Source organism: Camelus ferus, chromosome 1 (assembly GCF_009834535.1).
Source record: "Camelus ferus isolate YT-003-E chromosome 1, BCGSAC_Cfer_1.0, whole genome shotgun sequence".
Lineage (NCBI taxonomy): Eukaryota > Metazoa > Chordata > Mammalia > Artiodactyla > Camelidae > Camelus > Camelus ferus.
In genome coordinates this window covers 2,132,730-2,150,097 of record NC_045696.1, presented here as the reverse complement: position 1 = coordinate 2,150,097, position 17,368 = coordinate 2,132,730, and the positions used below count along the sequence as shown (strand labels likewise).

At 53.0% G+C, this 17,368-nt stretch overlaps 1 protein-coding gene across 3 annotated transcripts in view; it reads left to right on the top strand.

Annotated features, from left to right (window-relative positions):
• The window catches only part of AGPAT3 (1-acylglycerol-3-phosphate O-acyltransferase 3), a 78,807-nt gene that overhangs the window by 43,547 nt on the left and 17,892 nt on the right, over positions 1–17,368 (top strand). For all 3 annotated transcript variants that reach the window (XM_032495796.1, XM_032495719.1, XM_032495860.1), the window contains one exon: positions 15,868–16,094. In XM_032495796.1, coding sequence (XP_032351687.1) covers positions 15,917–16,094 — 178 coding nt within the window. In that variant the 5' untranslated portion in view covers positions 15,868–15,916. The remainder of the gene's footprint in view (positions 1–15,867; positions 16,095–17,368) is intronic.

Below are 17,368 nucleotides of genomic sequence, written 5' to 3'. Positions count from 1 at the left end.
GACTGCACCAATTTACATTTCCACCAGCAGTGTAGGAGGGTTCCCTTTTCTCCACACCCTCTCCAGCATTTATCATTTGTGGACTCTTTAATGATGGCCATTCTGGCTGATGAGAGGTGATACCTCATGGTTTTGATTTGCATTTCTCTGATAATTAGCGACATTGAGCATTTTTTCATGTGCCTGTTGGCCATTCGTACGTCTCCATTGGAGAATTGCTTGTTTAGGTCTGCTGCCCAGTTTTGGATTGGGTTGTTTGTTTTTTCTTATTAAGTTGTATGAGCTGCTCATATGTTCTGGAAATTAAGCCCTTGTTAGTCTCATCTTTTGCAAATATTTTCTCCCATTCCGTAGGTTGTCTTTTTGTTTTGCTTATGGTTTCTTTTGCAGTACAAAAGCTTATACGTTTAATTAGGTCCCATTTGTTTATTTTCGCTTATATTTCCATTACCTGGGTAGACTGCCCTAGGAAAACATTGCTAAGATCTACTGCTTCTGTTTCTTGATTTACTAATTTTACTCAGTTCCCCAACAGATTTTCACTGAGCAGCTACCGTGCCCCAGGCACTGTCCTAGACCTTTGGCTGTCAGTGTGTAAGACAGACCAGACCCTCGGCCTCCTCGGCGGTACTGTCAGGGATTAGGGATTTAGTCAACTCACAGGCCTCCCACCTTCTCTCCAGTGCTGCCAGTGTATTGTTATTTTTTGTTATTTTACTGCCCCCTCAAAACTTTAATGTACTTAAATTTCCACTTTTTGTTGGATCGACTTAGACAAAAAATCTCTTGACCCCCCTATTATATAAAATAATTTAGGTTTATGATGTTCATGTTCTGTTGTTTAATTGTAATTAAAATATCCATGCTTCTTTCTAGGTTGATTTTAAATATTAGAAGGCCAGAAATAGCATTCACAATAAAAAGTTTTTTTCACAATAAAAATTTAAAAATTAGTTGCTGTATATGCCACAAGAAGGAACTGGAAATCCAAGTTTTTGCTGCTTGAAGGAGGGCGTTTTAAGCACCTCATTAAACCAATTGTGGGACATCACGCCCCATGTTAATTTGATTTATGTTTGGGTCACAATTTCCTTGCATATCATTTTTTATTACTTGAAAATCTTAATTGCTTTGCTTTTTATTTTTGAGAAAAGAAACATATTCCTTCTTCAATAGCAAAAACTGTCAGCTCCTTAATTATAATCTTTGTTGAACAAATTCTGCTTTCTCTTTAAAAGGTTTCCTGTTTTATTTGGACCAATTTCTTTCCAGGCCATCTAGAAAGTTGTTATCCTGGCATTTCTTTTAATTTCTTAATGGGGCTATTTCTTCTTTTTCTTAAATCTCATGTCTTCCTCTTCATTAGATTCCTTCTTGTTTGGCTGGACAATATCCTCAAGTAATCTTTTCATAAAGGATGAGTGGAAATTAAAATTTCTGAACCCCTGCCTATCCTGAGTTTATCATAATTTCTGTCTTCATTCTTTGTATAAGTCAGCATCCTGATAGAAAACAAATGGGATTCAAGCTGCATAAAGGGAGGAGAATTTAGTAAAAGGGCTGTTTACAAAGATGTAGGCAGAGATCAAAGAAAGCAATAAGAAAGTGAAAAAAGAACTTGAGTTAACGAGTTCTTGCTGATAGTGTAGCTTATTTCAGCCACTGTTTTTTTGTGGGGAAGGAAAGGGTCCAGAGAAAAGTAGTAGTATCAATGGAATTAAAATTTACTGTTCTTGGTCCCAGGGCCCAAATTCTGTGACATTTGTAAAGTGACCACATATTGGATTGTGCTCTGGCATCTGATCCTAGAGAAAAGCCTGTTGTGCCCCACTCACTGCTGTTGACCTAAAGGTTTCAGCCCAAGAGCACGCACTGAACGGTGAGATGGCCGTTCCAGCACATGCACTATGGAGATAACGTGTAGGATGAATGCAGCATTGTTTCTTGGTGCGGTCAGCAGATCTGTCATTGGTGTGTGTGCTCCCGTCTGCCCTGGAGCCAGGAGGCCGGGCGGGAAGGAGAGAGCAGCTGGGGGAGGGGTGGGGGAGACGGTTCCAGGGAGCTGGACGGAGGGCGGGGCCGCCCTCGCGGTGCGGGGGCGGGCGTCCCAGCTCTGCTAGGACTTCCCAGCAGCCCTGCCCAGCTTCCTACGCTGTTTTGTGCTGACTAGAAGGAATTAAAAGTTAATAAGCAATTTAAAAAATGTAAATTTGCACAATCATCACCACCATAATGGGAAATTAATCAGTAGGTGAAATTAATCCTTCTGAATCTTTGCCGTTTCATGAACTTCATTTTCTTGCCTCCCGCCCAGCGCATTACTCTGACTCTTGGTCCTCTGTCTAGTAAAGCCTGCCCCCTGACCTCAGGCGGTCTGGGACACTCCTCATCCCTTGGGGCTCGAAAACAGTTTGGATGCCCACGGCAGTGCTTCATGAGTGTTTATTGAGAGAGGAGAGAAGTCCAGTGCTAGAAAGAGGCAGAAAGCTCCATCTTCTTCCTCAGGCTTAAGTATTAACTATTTGTAACAGCTGGACGAGTCTGTAAAAGTCACCAGATTCCCTGGTAACTCTTTATCTGGCCATGTTACCATTAAACTCAGAAAATGTTTCTCTCTTATGCCTTTTAAATATTAGCAAATTTTGTTATAACTCGTATCCTTGGAAGTAAGTGTGTTGTCTACGTACTGGGGCTTCTGGTGAGAGATGTGTGACTGGTCACTTCCCCTGTGGGATTCGTATTCAGCTCACGTGCAGTTTCTGCTGGGCGCTAAGGCTGGGGCCGGGCCGGGGCGGGACTGCAGCCAGCCCGGGGCTAGGGCTGCCCTGAAGGCAGCTGACCCCCTCAGCCACTGGCCTGTCCTACCTGAGCAGGGTGGTCTGAAAGGGGCCTCAGAAAGAGGTTGGGTCCCCTCAGAAAAACACAAGCAAGGTCTGTTCCTCAGACACTGCTGTGCTGTGATTTCTGGAGTGCTGGGCACTCCTCTGATCCCTCCTCGTCCAGGGTCTCGAGGTCAGTGAGGAGGAGGGCGGGGCTCACCTCCTGGGGGCACGAGCTCGTGGGGTCGCAGGTGCGCCACCTCGGGGAAGCCTGTGGCAGCCTTCACTTCACTTTCTACATGACGTTTCACAGGTCTGATTAATGTTCTTGGAAACCATCCTTTACTTTGAAATGTTTGTATGTCTGAGATGGTCTGAGTTTGTATTCAGATAGGAAGCTCAAATAAGGCAGACTGCCAAGGGACAGGGGACTGCGTGCTCTGACTTGGGGCAGTCTGACCTTTTCCAGGCCACACCTGGGTCGGGGTGGCTCCGGGACCGCGAAGTGGGTGGGGACCCCCCCACCCTGGACAGACGCCGACGTGGGCATTTGAAACCCATTGAGTTTACTCCATTTTCAATCCCTACCTTTTTTAAAATCTATTTTAAAAAATGTAGTTGATTTACAATGTTGTGTTAGTTTCTGGTATACAGCAGGGTGGTTCAGTCATATATACATACTCGTTTTCAGATTCTTTTCCACTATGGTTTATTACAAGATATTGAATATGGCTCCCTGTGCTGGACAGCAGGACCTTGTTTATCTAGTCTATATATAGTAGTTTTTAATCTGCTAATCCCAAACTCCTAATTTATCCCTCCCCACCCCTATCCCCTTTAGTAACCATAAACTTGTTTTCTACGTCTGTGAATCTGTTTCTGTTTCATAAATAAGTTCATTTGTGTCATAGTTTAGATTCCACATAAATTGACACCATATGGTATTTGTCTTTCTGTCTTACTTCACTTAGTATGACCATCTCCAGGTCCTTGTTGCAGCAGATGGCATTATTTTATTCTTTTTTATGGCTGAGTAGAATGCCATTGTGTCCATACACCACAGCTTCTTTACCCAGTCATCTGTGGATGGACATTTAGGTTGTTTCCATGTCTTGGCTGTTGTATGCAGTGCTGCTGTGAGCACTGGGAAGTATGTGTCTATCAGAGTTTCCTCCAGTTACATGTGCAGGAGTGGGATGACTGAATCATAGGGTACGTCTGTTTTCAGTCTTTTAAGGAACCTCCATACTGTCCCCCACGTGGCTGCACCAGTTTGCATTCCCCCCAGCAGTGTGGGAGGGCCTCCTCTCTCCACCCTCTCCAGCATTTATTTGTAGACTTTGTTTTTAAACTGGTGATCGTGTTTATTTGATTTATTTATTTTCTCTTTACATTTTTTTATTGAGTAATAGTCATTTTACAATGCTGTGTCAAATTCTAGCGTAGAGCACAAGTTTTCAGCTGTATATGAACATATATATACTCATTGTCACATTTATTTTTTTTACTGTGAGCTACCATAAGATCTTGTATATATTTCCCTGTGCTATACAGTATAATCTTGTTTATCTATTCTGCATTTTAAAATCCCAGTCTGTCCCTTCCCACCCCCTGCCCCCTTGGCAACCACAAGTTTGTATTCTATGTCTATGAGTCTGTTTCTGTTTTGTATTTATGTTTTTTTTTTTCTTTTAGATTCCACATATGAGCGATCTCATATGGTATTTTTCTTTCTCTTTCTGGCTTACTTCACTTAGAATGACATTCTCCAGGAACATCCATGTTGCTGCAAATGGCGTTATGTTGTCGGTTTTTGTGGCTGAATAGTATTCCATTGTATAAATATACCACCTCTTCTTTATTCAGTCATCTGCTGATGGACATTTAGGCTGCTTCCATGTCTTGGCTATTGTAAATAGTGCTGCTGTGAACATTGGGGTGCAGGTGTCGTTTTGAAGTAGGGTTCCTTCTGGATTTATGCCCAGGAGCGGGATTCCTGGGTCACATGGTAAGTCTATTCCTAGTCTTTTGAGGAATCTCCATACTCTTTTCCACAGTGGTTTTCCTTGCTTCCCTCCCCCACTCTTAATGACTTAGATGTCTTCTTTTACAATTTTGTGTTTATTCTATTTGTAATTCATGGCAGTTATCTCCTTTCCAGTTATGAATTTCTAATTTTTGTAGCATCCTGCTTCTTTTCTATTTAGAGTAAACCTGTCAATATTTCTTTTAGCATGGGTTTAGTGTTGCTAAACTCTTTTAGTTTTTGCTTGTTTGTGAAGTTCTTTATTTCTCCTTCTATTCTAAAGGATAGCCTTGCTGGATAGAGTATCCTAGGCTGCATCTTTTTTTCATTCAGGACTTTGAATATATCTTGCCACTCCCTTCTGGCCTGTAGTGTTTGTGTAGAGAAATCAGCTGAGAGCCTTATGGGGGTTCCCTTGTAACTTACTCTTTGCTTTTCTCTTGCTGCCTTTAGAATCATTTCTTTATCTTGACTCTGGCCATCTTGATTATAATATGTCTTGGTGTGGGTCTGTTTGGGTTCTTCCTGTTTGGGACACTCTGAGCCTCCTGCACTTGGATATCTGATTCCTTCTTTAGGTTCGGGAAGTTTTCAGTCATGATTTCTTCAAATACCTTTTCAATCCCCTTTGTTCTTTCTTCCCCTTCTGGAACCCCTGTTATGCATAGATTGGCACGCTTTATATTATCCCATATGTCCCTTATATTGTTTTCATTATCTTTTATTTGTTTTTCTCTCAGCTGTTCTGATTGGGTGCTTTCTGTTGTCCTAATAGGTCACTTATTTGTTCATTTGCATTATCTAGCCTGCTTTGTACAGCCTTTAGGTCAGCTCTCATCTCAGCAAATGAGTTTACTAGTTCTACTTGGTTCTTCTTTATAGCTTCTATTTCAGTTTTGACATATTTTGTATCTCTAAACACTATTTCTTTTAGTTCCTTCAGTACTCTGATCACTCCTTTTTCGAAATCTTGATCTAGTAGGCCATCAATGTCTATTTCCTTGATCGTGCTTTCAGGGGATTTCTCTTGATCTTTTATTTGGGAGTGGTTCCTCTGCTTGTCCATATTGCTTATATCTCTCTGGCACTGTGGCTTAAGGAGTATCAGTTATCTAGTTCTCCTGGAGACAGTGTGCTCTTAATGATTTTACTGAGAGATCTTTGTGTATTCGCAGTATTTCATGAACTCAGCTTGCTGTTTCCAGAGGCTCTTTGTTGGCGCCCTCATCTGTGCTGCTCCCAGTGGCTGTCGGCTAGCAGATCGCGCCCCCTCCTAACACTGGGTCAGGTGCTGAGCTCTTACCTGGTGGGCAGGCGGGTCACTCCCCCTCCCGATGCCGCAGTCAGATGCTGTGCTCAGGCGAGGCAGGTGGGCGGATCACGCCCCCTCCCAGCACCATGGTCAGGTGCTGCGTTCCTGCCAGGAGGGCGGGTGACCACCCGCCCTCTCCCAGCGCCGGTCGCTCCGCTACTTCAGCGACCCGAAGGCGGGCTCGGGGAAGACCGCGGAATGGCCCCGCCCCTGCTCCGTGCCAAATCGCAGCTCCTTGTTTGTCTTGGCGGTGCGAGGTCTCTGAGGTGCCAGGGCAGAAAGATCCAATGTGCCTGGGGCTGTGAACAAGTCTCAGTCCAGCCCAGGAGGCCCCGGAGCCCCCGGGGTGCAGCTTCAGGGCCCGCCCCCCCCCCCCCCCCGCAGGAGGAGACAGTGGCCGTGGCCGCGCCCCGCCTCTCTTCTTGCGAGAAGTGCTGGTAATGGCGGCGCGGGTCTGAGGAGACAAAGGCTACAGCGCCCCTCCCCCCAGGGCACACCAGCCGTGTTGCTTTGCTTTTTTCGCAATTTATGGGGGACCGAGGTTGTTCTGCTCCGTGTCTCCTCCTGGCTATGGCGCGCAGCCCCCTGCAGTCCCCTGGGGATGCCTCAGCGCAGCCACCCCGGTCCTCCACCCGGCTCCGGCGGCCTGGCCCCGCCCCACTGCCGGCCCGCGTCTCGGGCTGGGTGTCGTGGGGACCCTCTGTGCCCATTTAACTCAGTTCTGTCGGTCAAGGGGTGCTCAGGGGCAGATCTGAGCCTCAGGGGGCTCCCCCTCCGTCCCGCTGGCCTCTGCGTTGGAGAGGAGAGACCCAGCCAGTGAGCGCCAGTCCTCCTCTACCGCTCCCTCCCCGCGGGACCCGTCCCGCACTGTTTTGCTTTTTTTTTCTTTCTTTTTTCCTTTTCTCCTCCCAGATTTTTGGTGTCTTTGTCTTTCGAGGAGGGCGATGTTCTGTTGGAGTTTGGCAGGTGCTCTGGTTGGCTGAGTGGGTCCATAGATGTGAGTTTTGGTGTATTTGTGGGAGAGGGTGAGCTACGAGTGTCCTTCTACTCCACCATCTTGCTTCTCTCCCTCATTGTAGTTTTACTTTGCATAAAATCTTATTTTTTAAGTATGTGACTTCTGGTGCCTCTTTAATGGCAAATGTGACATTTTAAATCTTTATGAATGTCCTTGTTCATCCTTTGAGGTTTGTGTCTCATTAAAAAGCACTGTTAAACACCAACAGATTCTGGAGTTTGTGGTGGAGACGCTGTCCCCACGCTCCCCCAGGCGTCCCTGTCATGCTGGGTTGGGGTGGGGGTCATGGAGAGAAAGCCTGCAGGAGGGTGAGCCCCCCCCCCCAGCAGCTGTGGGACCTCACACTCTCCCCAGATGTGCAGTTTCCCCCGGCTCTCAGCTCCTCCGAACAGCTCCTCCCTCGGTGTCTGCCATAGGGAGCTGAGGGCTCCATCCCACACCACTGCAGGCACCCGCCTCACCCCAGATTTTTTGTTAATTGTCCTGTGATATCAGATCCCCCATGGGGCCAAGAGAAGTGGTCAGCTTGCAGTTTGTCTGGTTTTATCCTGTTGCAGGGCCAGAGTGACAACCATTCCCAAGGGGAAACCAGGGCTCAATGTGACATTTTAAGTTGTGAAGTGTATTGTCCATGTTGAAAAGTCCATTAACAGCCAGTTTATTGAATATTTAGAAAGCAAACATCCACCTGTTTCTCTAAGTAAAATGTCACTATTATAGAGGGCGGATCATTGTCACAAAACTACATCCGAGGCAACTTAGTCGCGCCTGTCGTGTGGGGGCGTGTGCATGTGTGCGCACGTGTGCCTGCCTGTGTGTGCCACTGGCCGCCGCCCCAGTGTGAGGGGTGCCCGCTGAGTCCTCGGGCCCGGAGGCTTGTCACCGGTCCCTGGAAGCCCTTCCCATCCCTCCCACCCCCACCACAAGGGTCACTGCTGCTCAGGCCAGTAAAACCATCACCACCACCTTGGAAGGACAAAAGATTCTGGAGCTCAGAGAACTGGGGCATGTGGGCAGTGGGGCCCTCGTCTCTGAGGGTCCGCCTGCCCTGTCGGCTTGCCCGCCGGCCCTCCCTCCCACCAGGGTGCTCCATTTCCACGGTGGAAGCAGACCCTCCTCCCCGGGGAAACGGTGCCACTTCACCACCCCTGTCCTTGGCCTGTGGTTCCCAGGCTTTCTCGTAGCAACTGGCAGTGGCGAGGCGGGGTTCTGACCTCCTTCAGAGGTGGTCTGGGACCCAGGGACCCTTTGATACACATGACTCCTCCAGCAGCCTGCGGTCAGGGTGGGTGCAGGCCGTGTGTGACCCCCGCCCTTTGGCCCGGGCAGCCAGTTCCTTGCCTGACCTTTGCTGGCTGGGGCCTTGCCCCGGCCGTCCCTGGTGGGGGCTGCAAGGACGGGCAGCTTCCTCTGCTGAGTCCTTTCTCCCTCCAGCCTGTGCAGTCCCCAGCCCTACCCCACTGGCCTGAGGGGAGCTTGGCAGGGTCTGGAGAGTCCCCATGAGACCGTCCGGCCAAGGGCTGCACGGGCTGTCCTGTCACGCTGCTCTTTCAGGAAGCTTTGCACGGAGACGGCCACACGCATGTGGGAGTGGCACGAGATTAGGAAGGCACGCCACCATGATCACAAGTGTATGTAGTAAATCTGAGCATCCGTGTAGCGAACTTAGATGGAGCAGCCGTGTGTTGGGCACCAGGCCCACGGGAGTGAGAGGAACAGAACTGATGGGCCCAGGGGATAGAAATGGTGAGCTCTGGTCCCCCCGGCCTCTTGAGGGGCAGTTGCTGGCGTGGTTTCAGCCACACACCGATGCCCACAAGGACCCGGGGTCTTCCCCCTCTGCTCGCAGTGTGGGTCCCTCCACGCTTCTAAGGGGGCTGCCGCAGACGCCCCTTCCTCACTCAAGGAGGCAGAAGAGTGAGGGGCTGTGCCAGGGGGATTTGTCCTGGGTGTTAGGGAAGCAGACGCCTCCTGGGAGCCCTGGGTGGCCCAGTGCCTGGGACTGGGCCACGTGCCTACCCTGCATCGGTCGCTCAAACTGGGCGTGGAGTTACTACCTCTCTGGCTTAGGTCTGGGGCTGGGGGTCCCCTCCCCTCCCAGAGGTTGAGCAGGACTCTCCTATGAGGGGGTTTTGTGAGGGAGGCCTGGAGGGGCCGTTCTGATGGGCATTTCATGGCGGTTGAGAGAGGTTAACGCCAGAAGAGCTTCATGAGCCCAGCAGTGGTTTTAGGTCGACTTCGTGTTCTGTTTATTGTCACCATGTGTGACGCAGCTGAAGTGCAGGCTGGCCTTAAGACAAACGCACAGGACAGTCAGTCGTCCCCAGGTGACCCCAGGGGCCAGCTGCCAGGCTGCTGGGGGCCCCCACGTCCTCACTGCCCGGCTTCCTGAACTCCTCCGCTGTCCCAAGTGACCATCTGGGGCCAGTGACCTGGATCCATTAAGTCAGAAAGAAAGAAATCTTTCTATTGTCTTAGCCCCTCCTAATTACTTCAGGTGGAACCACTCATTGAACATTATTAGAATATTGACTCCTGTAAATTCTATCAATTTTACTCCTTTCAACAGTACTGGAATCTCTTACTGTTTATAGCAGCATTTCAGTTGCAGTGGATGCCCCTGGGTTTATGTAACACAAACCCACCCGCGGTGAACGGTGATGCTCTTACTCCCCGTTGTCGCTTCTCAGACGTCTTGGCAACTTCAAACGCTGTTGAGGTCGGACCAGCAATGGATCATTATTAGCACAAAAATACATCATATTTTTCAACCTTACTGAAAGCTGAGATAGTCCCTGTAAGTGAATTTACCCAAGAACTGACGCTAGACTCTTTAAACCTCCAGATAGGACTGTGTGTGTCTACTCTAAAATTTTTCTTCGACTCATGGGAATACCTTCCCGGCTCCCCGCCGTCTCCAGCACCGGTGAGCATGGCGCACCGTCGGCGCCGGGTGAGGTTGGCGGGACAACAATCACTGCATTATGTTCTCACCCGTGATGTCACCGCGGGCACTGGGTCTGCAGAGCTGCCCCCACGCCCGATGCCCCGTGGTGGCGCAGCCTCAGGTCCCGGGCTTGCCTCTGTCCTCAGGCTGCGTCAGCAGGATGTCTGCCTCCAGCGCCCCCCACCCTGACTTTTCTCATCTGGCGCTTCAGATTGGCTGTGAGCCAGGAGACCACCCAGTCCCGCTTGTCCGAGCTGTGTTGAAAGCAAGAGTGAGGAAGAACCTGTCTAGGAGCTGAGAACGCTACCGTGTGAGGTGTGCTTGCCCCCTGACCCCAGCTGGCTGCTCAGGGAGTGCTGGGGGCTTGTTCCCGTTCTTGGCTGTGTTCTGAACAGGAGCCATTGACACCTGAATTATCTTAAGATGCTTTTAAAATGCTTGAGATAAGATTATGTCTCTACTGCCCTATGTTCCCAATAGTCAGTCCTGTTCACAGACTTTCTCCTCCAGTATCTCCTGGCTCAGCAACAGCAAAACTATCCACAGCAGAACAGAAACCTAGGGCTTGTCCCAGTATGTTCCCCCAGTGCAGCCAGCCAGCACAGCCTTGCCGCTCTGCTGCCTCCTAGCAGACCAGGTCAGCTCTGCTTGCTGCACACGTAGACACTCAAATATGGGATGGGTGGATGGGTGGGTGGATGGATGGATGGATGGGTGGGTGCATGGATGGGTGGGTGGATGGATGGGTGGATGGGTGGATGGATGGACGGGTGGGTGGATGGATGGGTGGATGGATGGGTGGATGGACGGATGGGTGGATGGATGGGTGGATGGATGGATGGATGGGTGGGTGGATGGATGGGTGGATGGATGGGTGGATGGATGATGGTGGATGGATGGTGGATGGATGGATGGATGGGTGGATGGATGGATGGGTGGATGGATGGATGGGTGGGTGGGTGGATGGATGGGTGGATGGGTGGGTGGATGGGTGGATGGATGGATGGATGAGTGAGCGGATCGCTGGGCAGGTGGATGGAAAGGGGTGAGTGGGTGGGTGGAAAGAGGATGAGTGGGTGGTTGGATGGGCAAGGTGGGTGGGTGGGTAGGTGGAAGGAAGGGTGAATGGATGGGTGGGTGGGTGGATGGACAGGTAGGTCGGTGAGCGAGGCAGAGGAGGGGAAGGAAGGAAGGAAGGAAGGAAGGAAGGCGACATCCATTCCTCGGTTTTCCTGCATTATGGACTTTGAGTTTGGGTCACATGTAACTGAACACTTCTTTTTAATCCTAACCCAGACTTCCCAGCTGGAACATCCGAAGCGAGCACTTTCGGCATATGTAGTGTCTTCTCCCTTCACCGGCACTGTGTGCACAAGGGCAGTTGCTCAGGAGACACGCTCCGACAGGGCAGGGTGAGCTGCCGGCTGTGACCGCAGCTCCGAGGGGTGACTGGTCCTGGAGTTGCTGTCAGTGACCATGCCTTGGCCTTGGGTCTCAGGAACCAGGGCAGCAGGTCCACTGAAGCAGTGTCCCCAGGGCTGGCCAGTTCCTGCTCCAGTGCAGGTTCGGACGCCCGGCTGTGGGGCAGGGCCTGCTGTTGCAGGCTGAGGGGGCAGCCCAGGTCGGGCGCTGCTCCCCGAGGTGTATGATTAGACCCCGTCGGCGGAGGCTGGGGGGACTGATACGGGCCCTGTGTGTCAGTGAGGCAGCAGTCTTCCACGTGCAGAGGGCCGTGGCCTTCTCTACCTGGAACGAAGGAACAGAGGGGCCTGGCCGCCACTCTGGGTGTGGGGAGGATGGCAGGCCCTCAACCTCAACTTCCGTTTCTATGGAAAGACTCTTGGAAGGGTGGGGTTTTGGCAAAGATGAGGGGTGCCTGGGAAGGAGATCTGAAGGTCAGAGTATCTGACTGGAGGCTAGTTTTTGAGGAAGAGGGACAAAGGGACCAATGCCAGGGAGAGCGAGTCCTGCGGGCGTCTGGCAGTGGGCCCTGAGGCCGGGCAGGGGCTGAGGAGCCCGCCCTTGAGCAGGGCGAGGCTGGGCCAGGGTCGTGGCAGGCCCCGGGTCTCGGGCGGCGGGACGTGGCTGGGGGGGCCTGTGCACATCCAGGGTTGCGGGACCCGGGAGCAAGGCCTGTATCTTGGTGAGAGGTGTGCTCATCCTCCAGGGGCCGTGCCTCGGCCCCACAGGCTGGGGGCTTACACAGACATTGCTTCTCTCAGCCCTGGGGGCCGGACGCCTGAGACCGGGGTGTCGGCAGGGCCGGTCCTTCTGAGGGGGGTGCACGTGTCCACTTGCGGGTGCCGCCGCCTCTGTGTCCTCATGGGGCCCTCCCTCCCTGCAGGTCTGCATCCTCACCCCTTCTCACAAGGAGGCCGGGCAGGTTGGAGCAGAGCCGCCCTGACGGCCCCGCTGAACTTGACCCCATTGTGGAGGCCTCACTCCGAGGTACTGGACCCCAACATACCCTTTTGAGGGAGCACAGTTCACCCCTAACAAGAAGTGCTCGAGTTAAGGCTGGGAGCAGCCAGGGCAGAGCCACGCCCGGCACAGGGGTGATGGTCAGTGATTCCACGGGGCTCGGGTCCCAGCTCTTCCCTCACCCCCGGCCCTGAGCCCCCAGCAACGTGGCAACAGGATCCATGGGCTCAGAGTTTGCAGCAGAAGCCCCTGGAGGGACAGTGTCAGAACCAGAGCTGGGAGGAGGGTCCAGCTGGGGCTCCCGGGCCTCCCATCCTCTCTGGGACTCATGTTAAATGCATTTCAACTTTACAATATTTTCAACTTGTAATGAGTTTATCCAGATGTAGTCCCATTGTAAGTCAAGAAAGATCTGTATATTTGAAAAGTAAAACTTCCCGAAATGCCAGAATTTATACCCCTTGCATATTTAAACTTGGGTTTAAAAATATAGAAATCAACTTAAAATTGTCTGGTGATACATAATTTAAAAATACTTTTTTGAAGGGGTGTACACAAGCCAGTGCTCTTGAGGGCTCTGAGCCAATGCTTTCCCACCTGCGGGTCTGCAGGCCTTGAGGGAGCTGGGGAGAGTGGGGGGGAGCGGGGCGTCTTCCTACCACCGCCCTCTGCAGGGGTGCTGGTTGGCCTGCCATTGGTGAAGGGCCTCCCAGTTAGCGCGTGCGACTGATGTGTTATCACAGTAGGCAGACCCCACTGCACCAGACGTAGGGGGCCAAGTGACAGCCATGTCCAAGCAGATGATGGACTCTGGGTGCTCTGTGGGGGAGGGCAGGTGGGAGGGGCCCTGGACTGCAGCCGCTGGCGTCCCTTGGGAAGGAGTCTGCCCCAGGGAGCAGTGAAGTCACACCCACCTCTGGGCATGGAGGGTGGACTGACAACCCCGGCAGGTGGTCCGCAGCAGGGAGGACGGCCGCAGCCAGGAGCCCCCGCCAGGCTCGCGCCTGGGGCAGGGGTTGGTTGGTGGGGGGGGGGTCGGCAGACAGCGGCAGGGTCTGCCCAGATGTTCATCTTCCATCTCAACCTGCCTGTCACCGCCTGGAGCAGACAGCAGGTCATTATGGCCCCAGGTAACGTGGGAGCATTTGCTCCAGCAGAGATATACCGCCAAGGGCCAAGGCCACCCGTGAAGGAGTCCTGTCAGGCTTGGCTCCCGCTTGCTCCTGGACCAGCAGGTAGTGAACCTGACTGGGTCATGAAGAAGGCTGGCGGTCAGAACTGAGCTTCTGGGCCCCGGCCAGCCCACACCAGGCCAGGAGCCCTTGCCAGGGCTCACATTAGCCCCGCTGGACCCCACGCCCGTGTCACGGGAGAGCGCGCTGTGCGGCTGGGCCTCGGCTCCGTGCTGGGCCCGTGGGGCAGACCCCACGTGCCCCTGCTTCTGTGCCCCTCTAGGAAAGGAAGACGGATCTGCCATCAGAAAGCTGAGAGGTGCTGCGGGGGGCGGGGGGCGGGGGCGTGGACTGGGCAGGGGCGGTGGAGCTGCTTTGTCTAGCTGGGGCAGCGGTCGTCCCTCTGTGCGCGTGTGTGGATCTGGCCTCGATGAAGCTGGCTCTCTGTCAGTCTTGTACCTGGTGCCCTAATGATGGAATCTGCTTCTAACAACGTCACAGCTGATGGGCCAATCCTTGAGCTGGCTTTCTGGGGACCCTGGTAATTGTGGCCTACCTGGTGAAGCCCTGTGCCTGACGTGGAATGGTGCGGGGGTGCAGAGAGCCTGCCAGGTGCAGGTCGGGGGCCAGAGGCCGGGCGGCATCGTCAGGTCTGGTCAAAGCCATTGTCTCTAGTCCCAGAAGGAAGCGGGCCTCGGCCGGACCTGGCTGACGTGTGTGACACTCTGTTTACAGAGGGTCCCCGCCCACGGAGGGCCCGCAAAGGAGTGTGGACTCGGGTCTCCTCACCGGAATCGGAGTCCAGCCCTCCCACTCTGTGCTGTGTGGCCCTGAACAAGCCACTTAGCCTCTGGGCTTCCCTTGCTCGCCCGTCGAAGAGGGGCGGCGACAGGGTGCCGGGGCCTGGGGGGCTTGGGAGTGGCCCCTGCGGTGCTGCATCCCGGGTGGGCGCCCAGTCAGCTGACTCACCAGAGTAATGGTTCGCTTTCTGCGTTGACGCTCTTGTGACCCACCGTGTAGCGGCAGAGACACCTCACGTGCATCCCGTCTGAAGGGCTGCCTCCCGGAGGCTCCCAGGCCCAGGCCGGGTCTCAGCCCCTCCCATGTCCTCCAGGGCATCCTCCTTCCATGGCCGCTGGGGCCTGGGGCAGGCAGGGGGCGTCCTGCCTACAACTCAGCCCCGGGAGTCACTGGCCTTGTTGCTGGCACAGTTGGGCCTCTCCGGGCACGGGCACCTCGGGTGGGGGGCAGCCAGGTCCCTCGTGCCACCGTGTGCTCGGTGTGGCGCACCTGGAAGCCTCCAGAGCCCGCTCCCCCTGCAGCACCAAGGAGAGCGTGTGGTCACCTCTCCCAAGGACCCAGGGTGGGGCTGGTGGCGGGCGGCCACTGGGATGTCACCAGGCCTGCTCGATGGTGCCGGGGCATGACCCCCACTGCCCGCCTGCTTCTGTCCACACAAGGGGCTCAGGGCAGCGCACAGGGCAGGCACCGCCAGGCAAGGCCAGCTTCTGGCTTTGCCTTTGAAGCCAGGAAACCGGTGTTGAGGAGAAGGGAGAGGCTGGCTAAGTCCTGGGGTCCCCGCTTCTGCGTCAGAGGCCAAAATGAAAGGTTTTCGGCTAAGAAAGTGCACAACGGCTCGGGGGTTAAAAGACATTCGTTGAAGTGTTTTTTTGTTGTTGTTGTTGAAGTGTTTTTATAGAGATTTGGTGTGCTGGTTTGATCTTTTAAATAAGATGCTAAAAAAGAAAAGAAAAATTACCCATAATGCCTTTACCTGGAGACAATCACTATTAATATTTGTGTACATTTCTGCTAGTCTTTTCTTTCTTCCTTTCTTGTATGCATGGGAGTGTGTGTGTGTGTGTCTGGTGTATGTGTGTATGTGATGTGTGTGTGTGGTGTGGCGTATGTGTATATGGTGTGGCATGGTGTGTGCGTGTGCACATGACGCCCGTGTGAATGGTGTGTGTCCGCTCACCTGTCTACCGTGTGCCACTGTAGACGGGACAGATGCAGAGGATGTTGCAGGTGAGCTGCTGGCTCACAGGCCGCACAGGTCTGGCTCTGGCTTGAGGACCGTGGGTTTCTCCTCCGCCTGCACCCCCTCTTCCTGGGGTCCCAGGCACTCCCTGACCACTGCTTCTCCTTCCAGGACGGCCGTTCTCAGTGAGGGACCTTGCACGCGCTACTGAGCTGTGGCCATGGGCCTGCTCGCCTTCCTGAAGACCCAGTTCGTCGTGCACCTCCTCATCGGCTTCGTCTTTGTGGTCAGCGGGCTGGTCATCAACTTCGTCCAGCTCTGCACACTCATCCTCTGGCCCGTGAACAAGCAGCTGTACCGCCGGCTCAACTGCCGCCTCGCCTACTCACTCTGGAGCCGTGAGTGCGGCGGGGACGCGCGGCGGGGGGGGGGGGCGGGTGGCTGGGGGGGGGCCCTTTCTGCTGGAGGACCCCTGACCCCTGTGCAGACCAGTCTGATGCTCCTGTGTGCAGGGCCCCCGGGGCTGGATATTCACTCCTGCTGCGGTGACGGAGGGCAGTGGGCCACCTCTCACTCCCTGACCAGGAGCTCGGGACACTGAGGTTGACTCCTTAGAACTTGGGATGTTTGAAAACAAACAATAGTAAGCTGAGCTCATGGCTACCAAGCCCTAACCACTGCCAGGACGTGGCCAGTCTCGTATCCCCTCGACCCCCCAGCCTCCCTGGCTCCGGAGCACTGTGAGGCCACCCTCGTGTGGCCTGTCACTTCACGTGTAAATATTTCAGCATCCTTCTCTGAAAGAAGAAGACTCTCACCCGTCTCTTAAATACATGTGTTCAGACGTGTACAGGTGTCACCTGTATGCACTTGTGATGTGTGTGCGTTTGTACATATACAATCAGTCTTTGCCCGTCAGATGGACGGAGACTTAAAAGCCTGGTAGCAACACCCACTGCTGACGACGGTGGATGCTCACACTGTGGGTCTGGGTGACAAGGCACATCTTTGGTCGGCAGCTTTGGTCAGGAGTGATCAGCAATTTAAAACGGGTCTATTTTTTGACCCAATTTTTCCACAAAATAAAAATGTAACCTAGAAAGATACCTGCAGAAGTACACATGTGCACAGGTAGTCTCGCTTTATCATTTTGATATTAGCACAGAACTTGGCAGCAGCCTAAATGCCCATGAATGGAGACCAGCTCCACTCTGTCCATTGGATGGAATCCTGCACAACCGTCCAGAGCAACAAGGGTGATCTCTCATTACTGGGAGAGGACCACCCTCAAGACACATGTTTAAGTGAAAAAGGAATCTGTAGCACCAAGTGCATAGTTGCTACTATTTCCTTGCTTGTTGAAGACGTGTGTGTGCTGTGGCTGCACCTGCACAGGAAAACGCTGCAGGATGAGCAGAAAACGTGCCTCCGGGGAGCCGAGGAAGGTGGGACACTGCTTATTCAGGGTGTGCTGTTTAGCAGAAGATCTTAGCAGAAGAGCACGTTTCTTTTACAATAAAGAGAAAGTAACACACATTTGATGTCGCACGGGCAGCAGTGACTCTGTGCACCTGACGCCATCGCCCCGTCACCCCGTCACCCTGCCTAGTGCAGGAGCAGGTAGATGGCAGCTGTGGCGGCTGTGGGGGTGACTGAGCCCAAGTGCATGCGG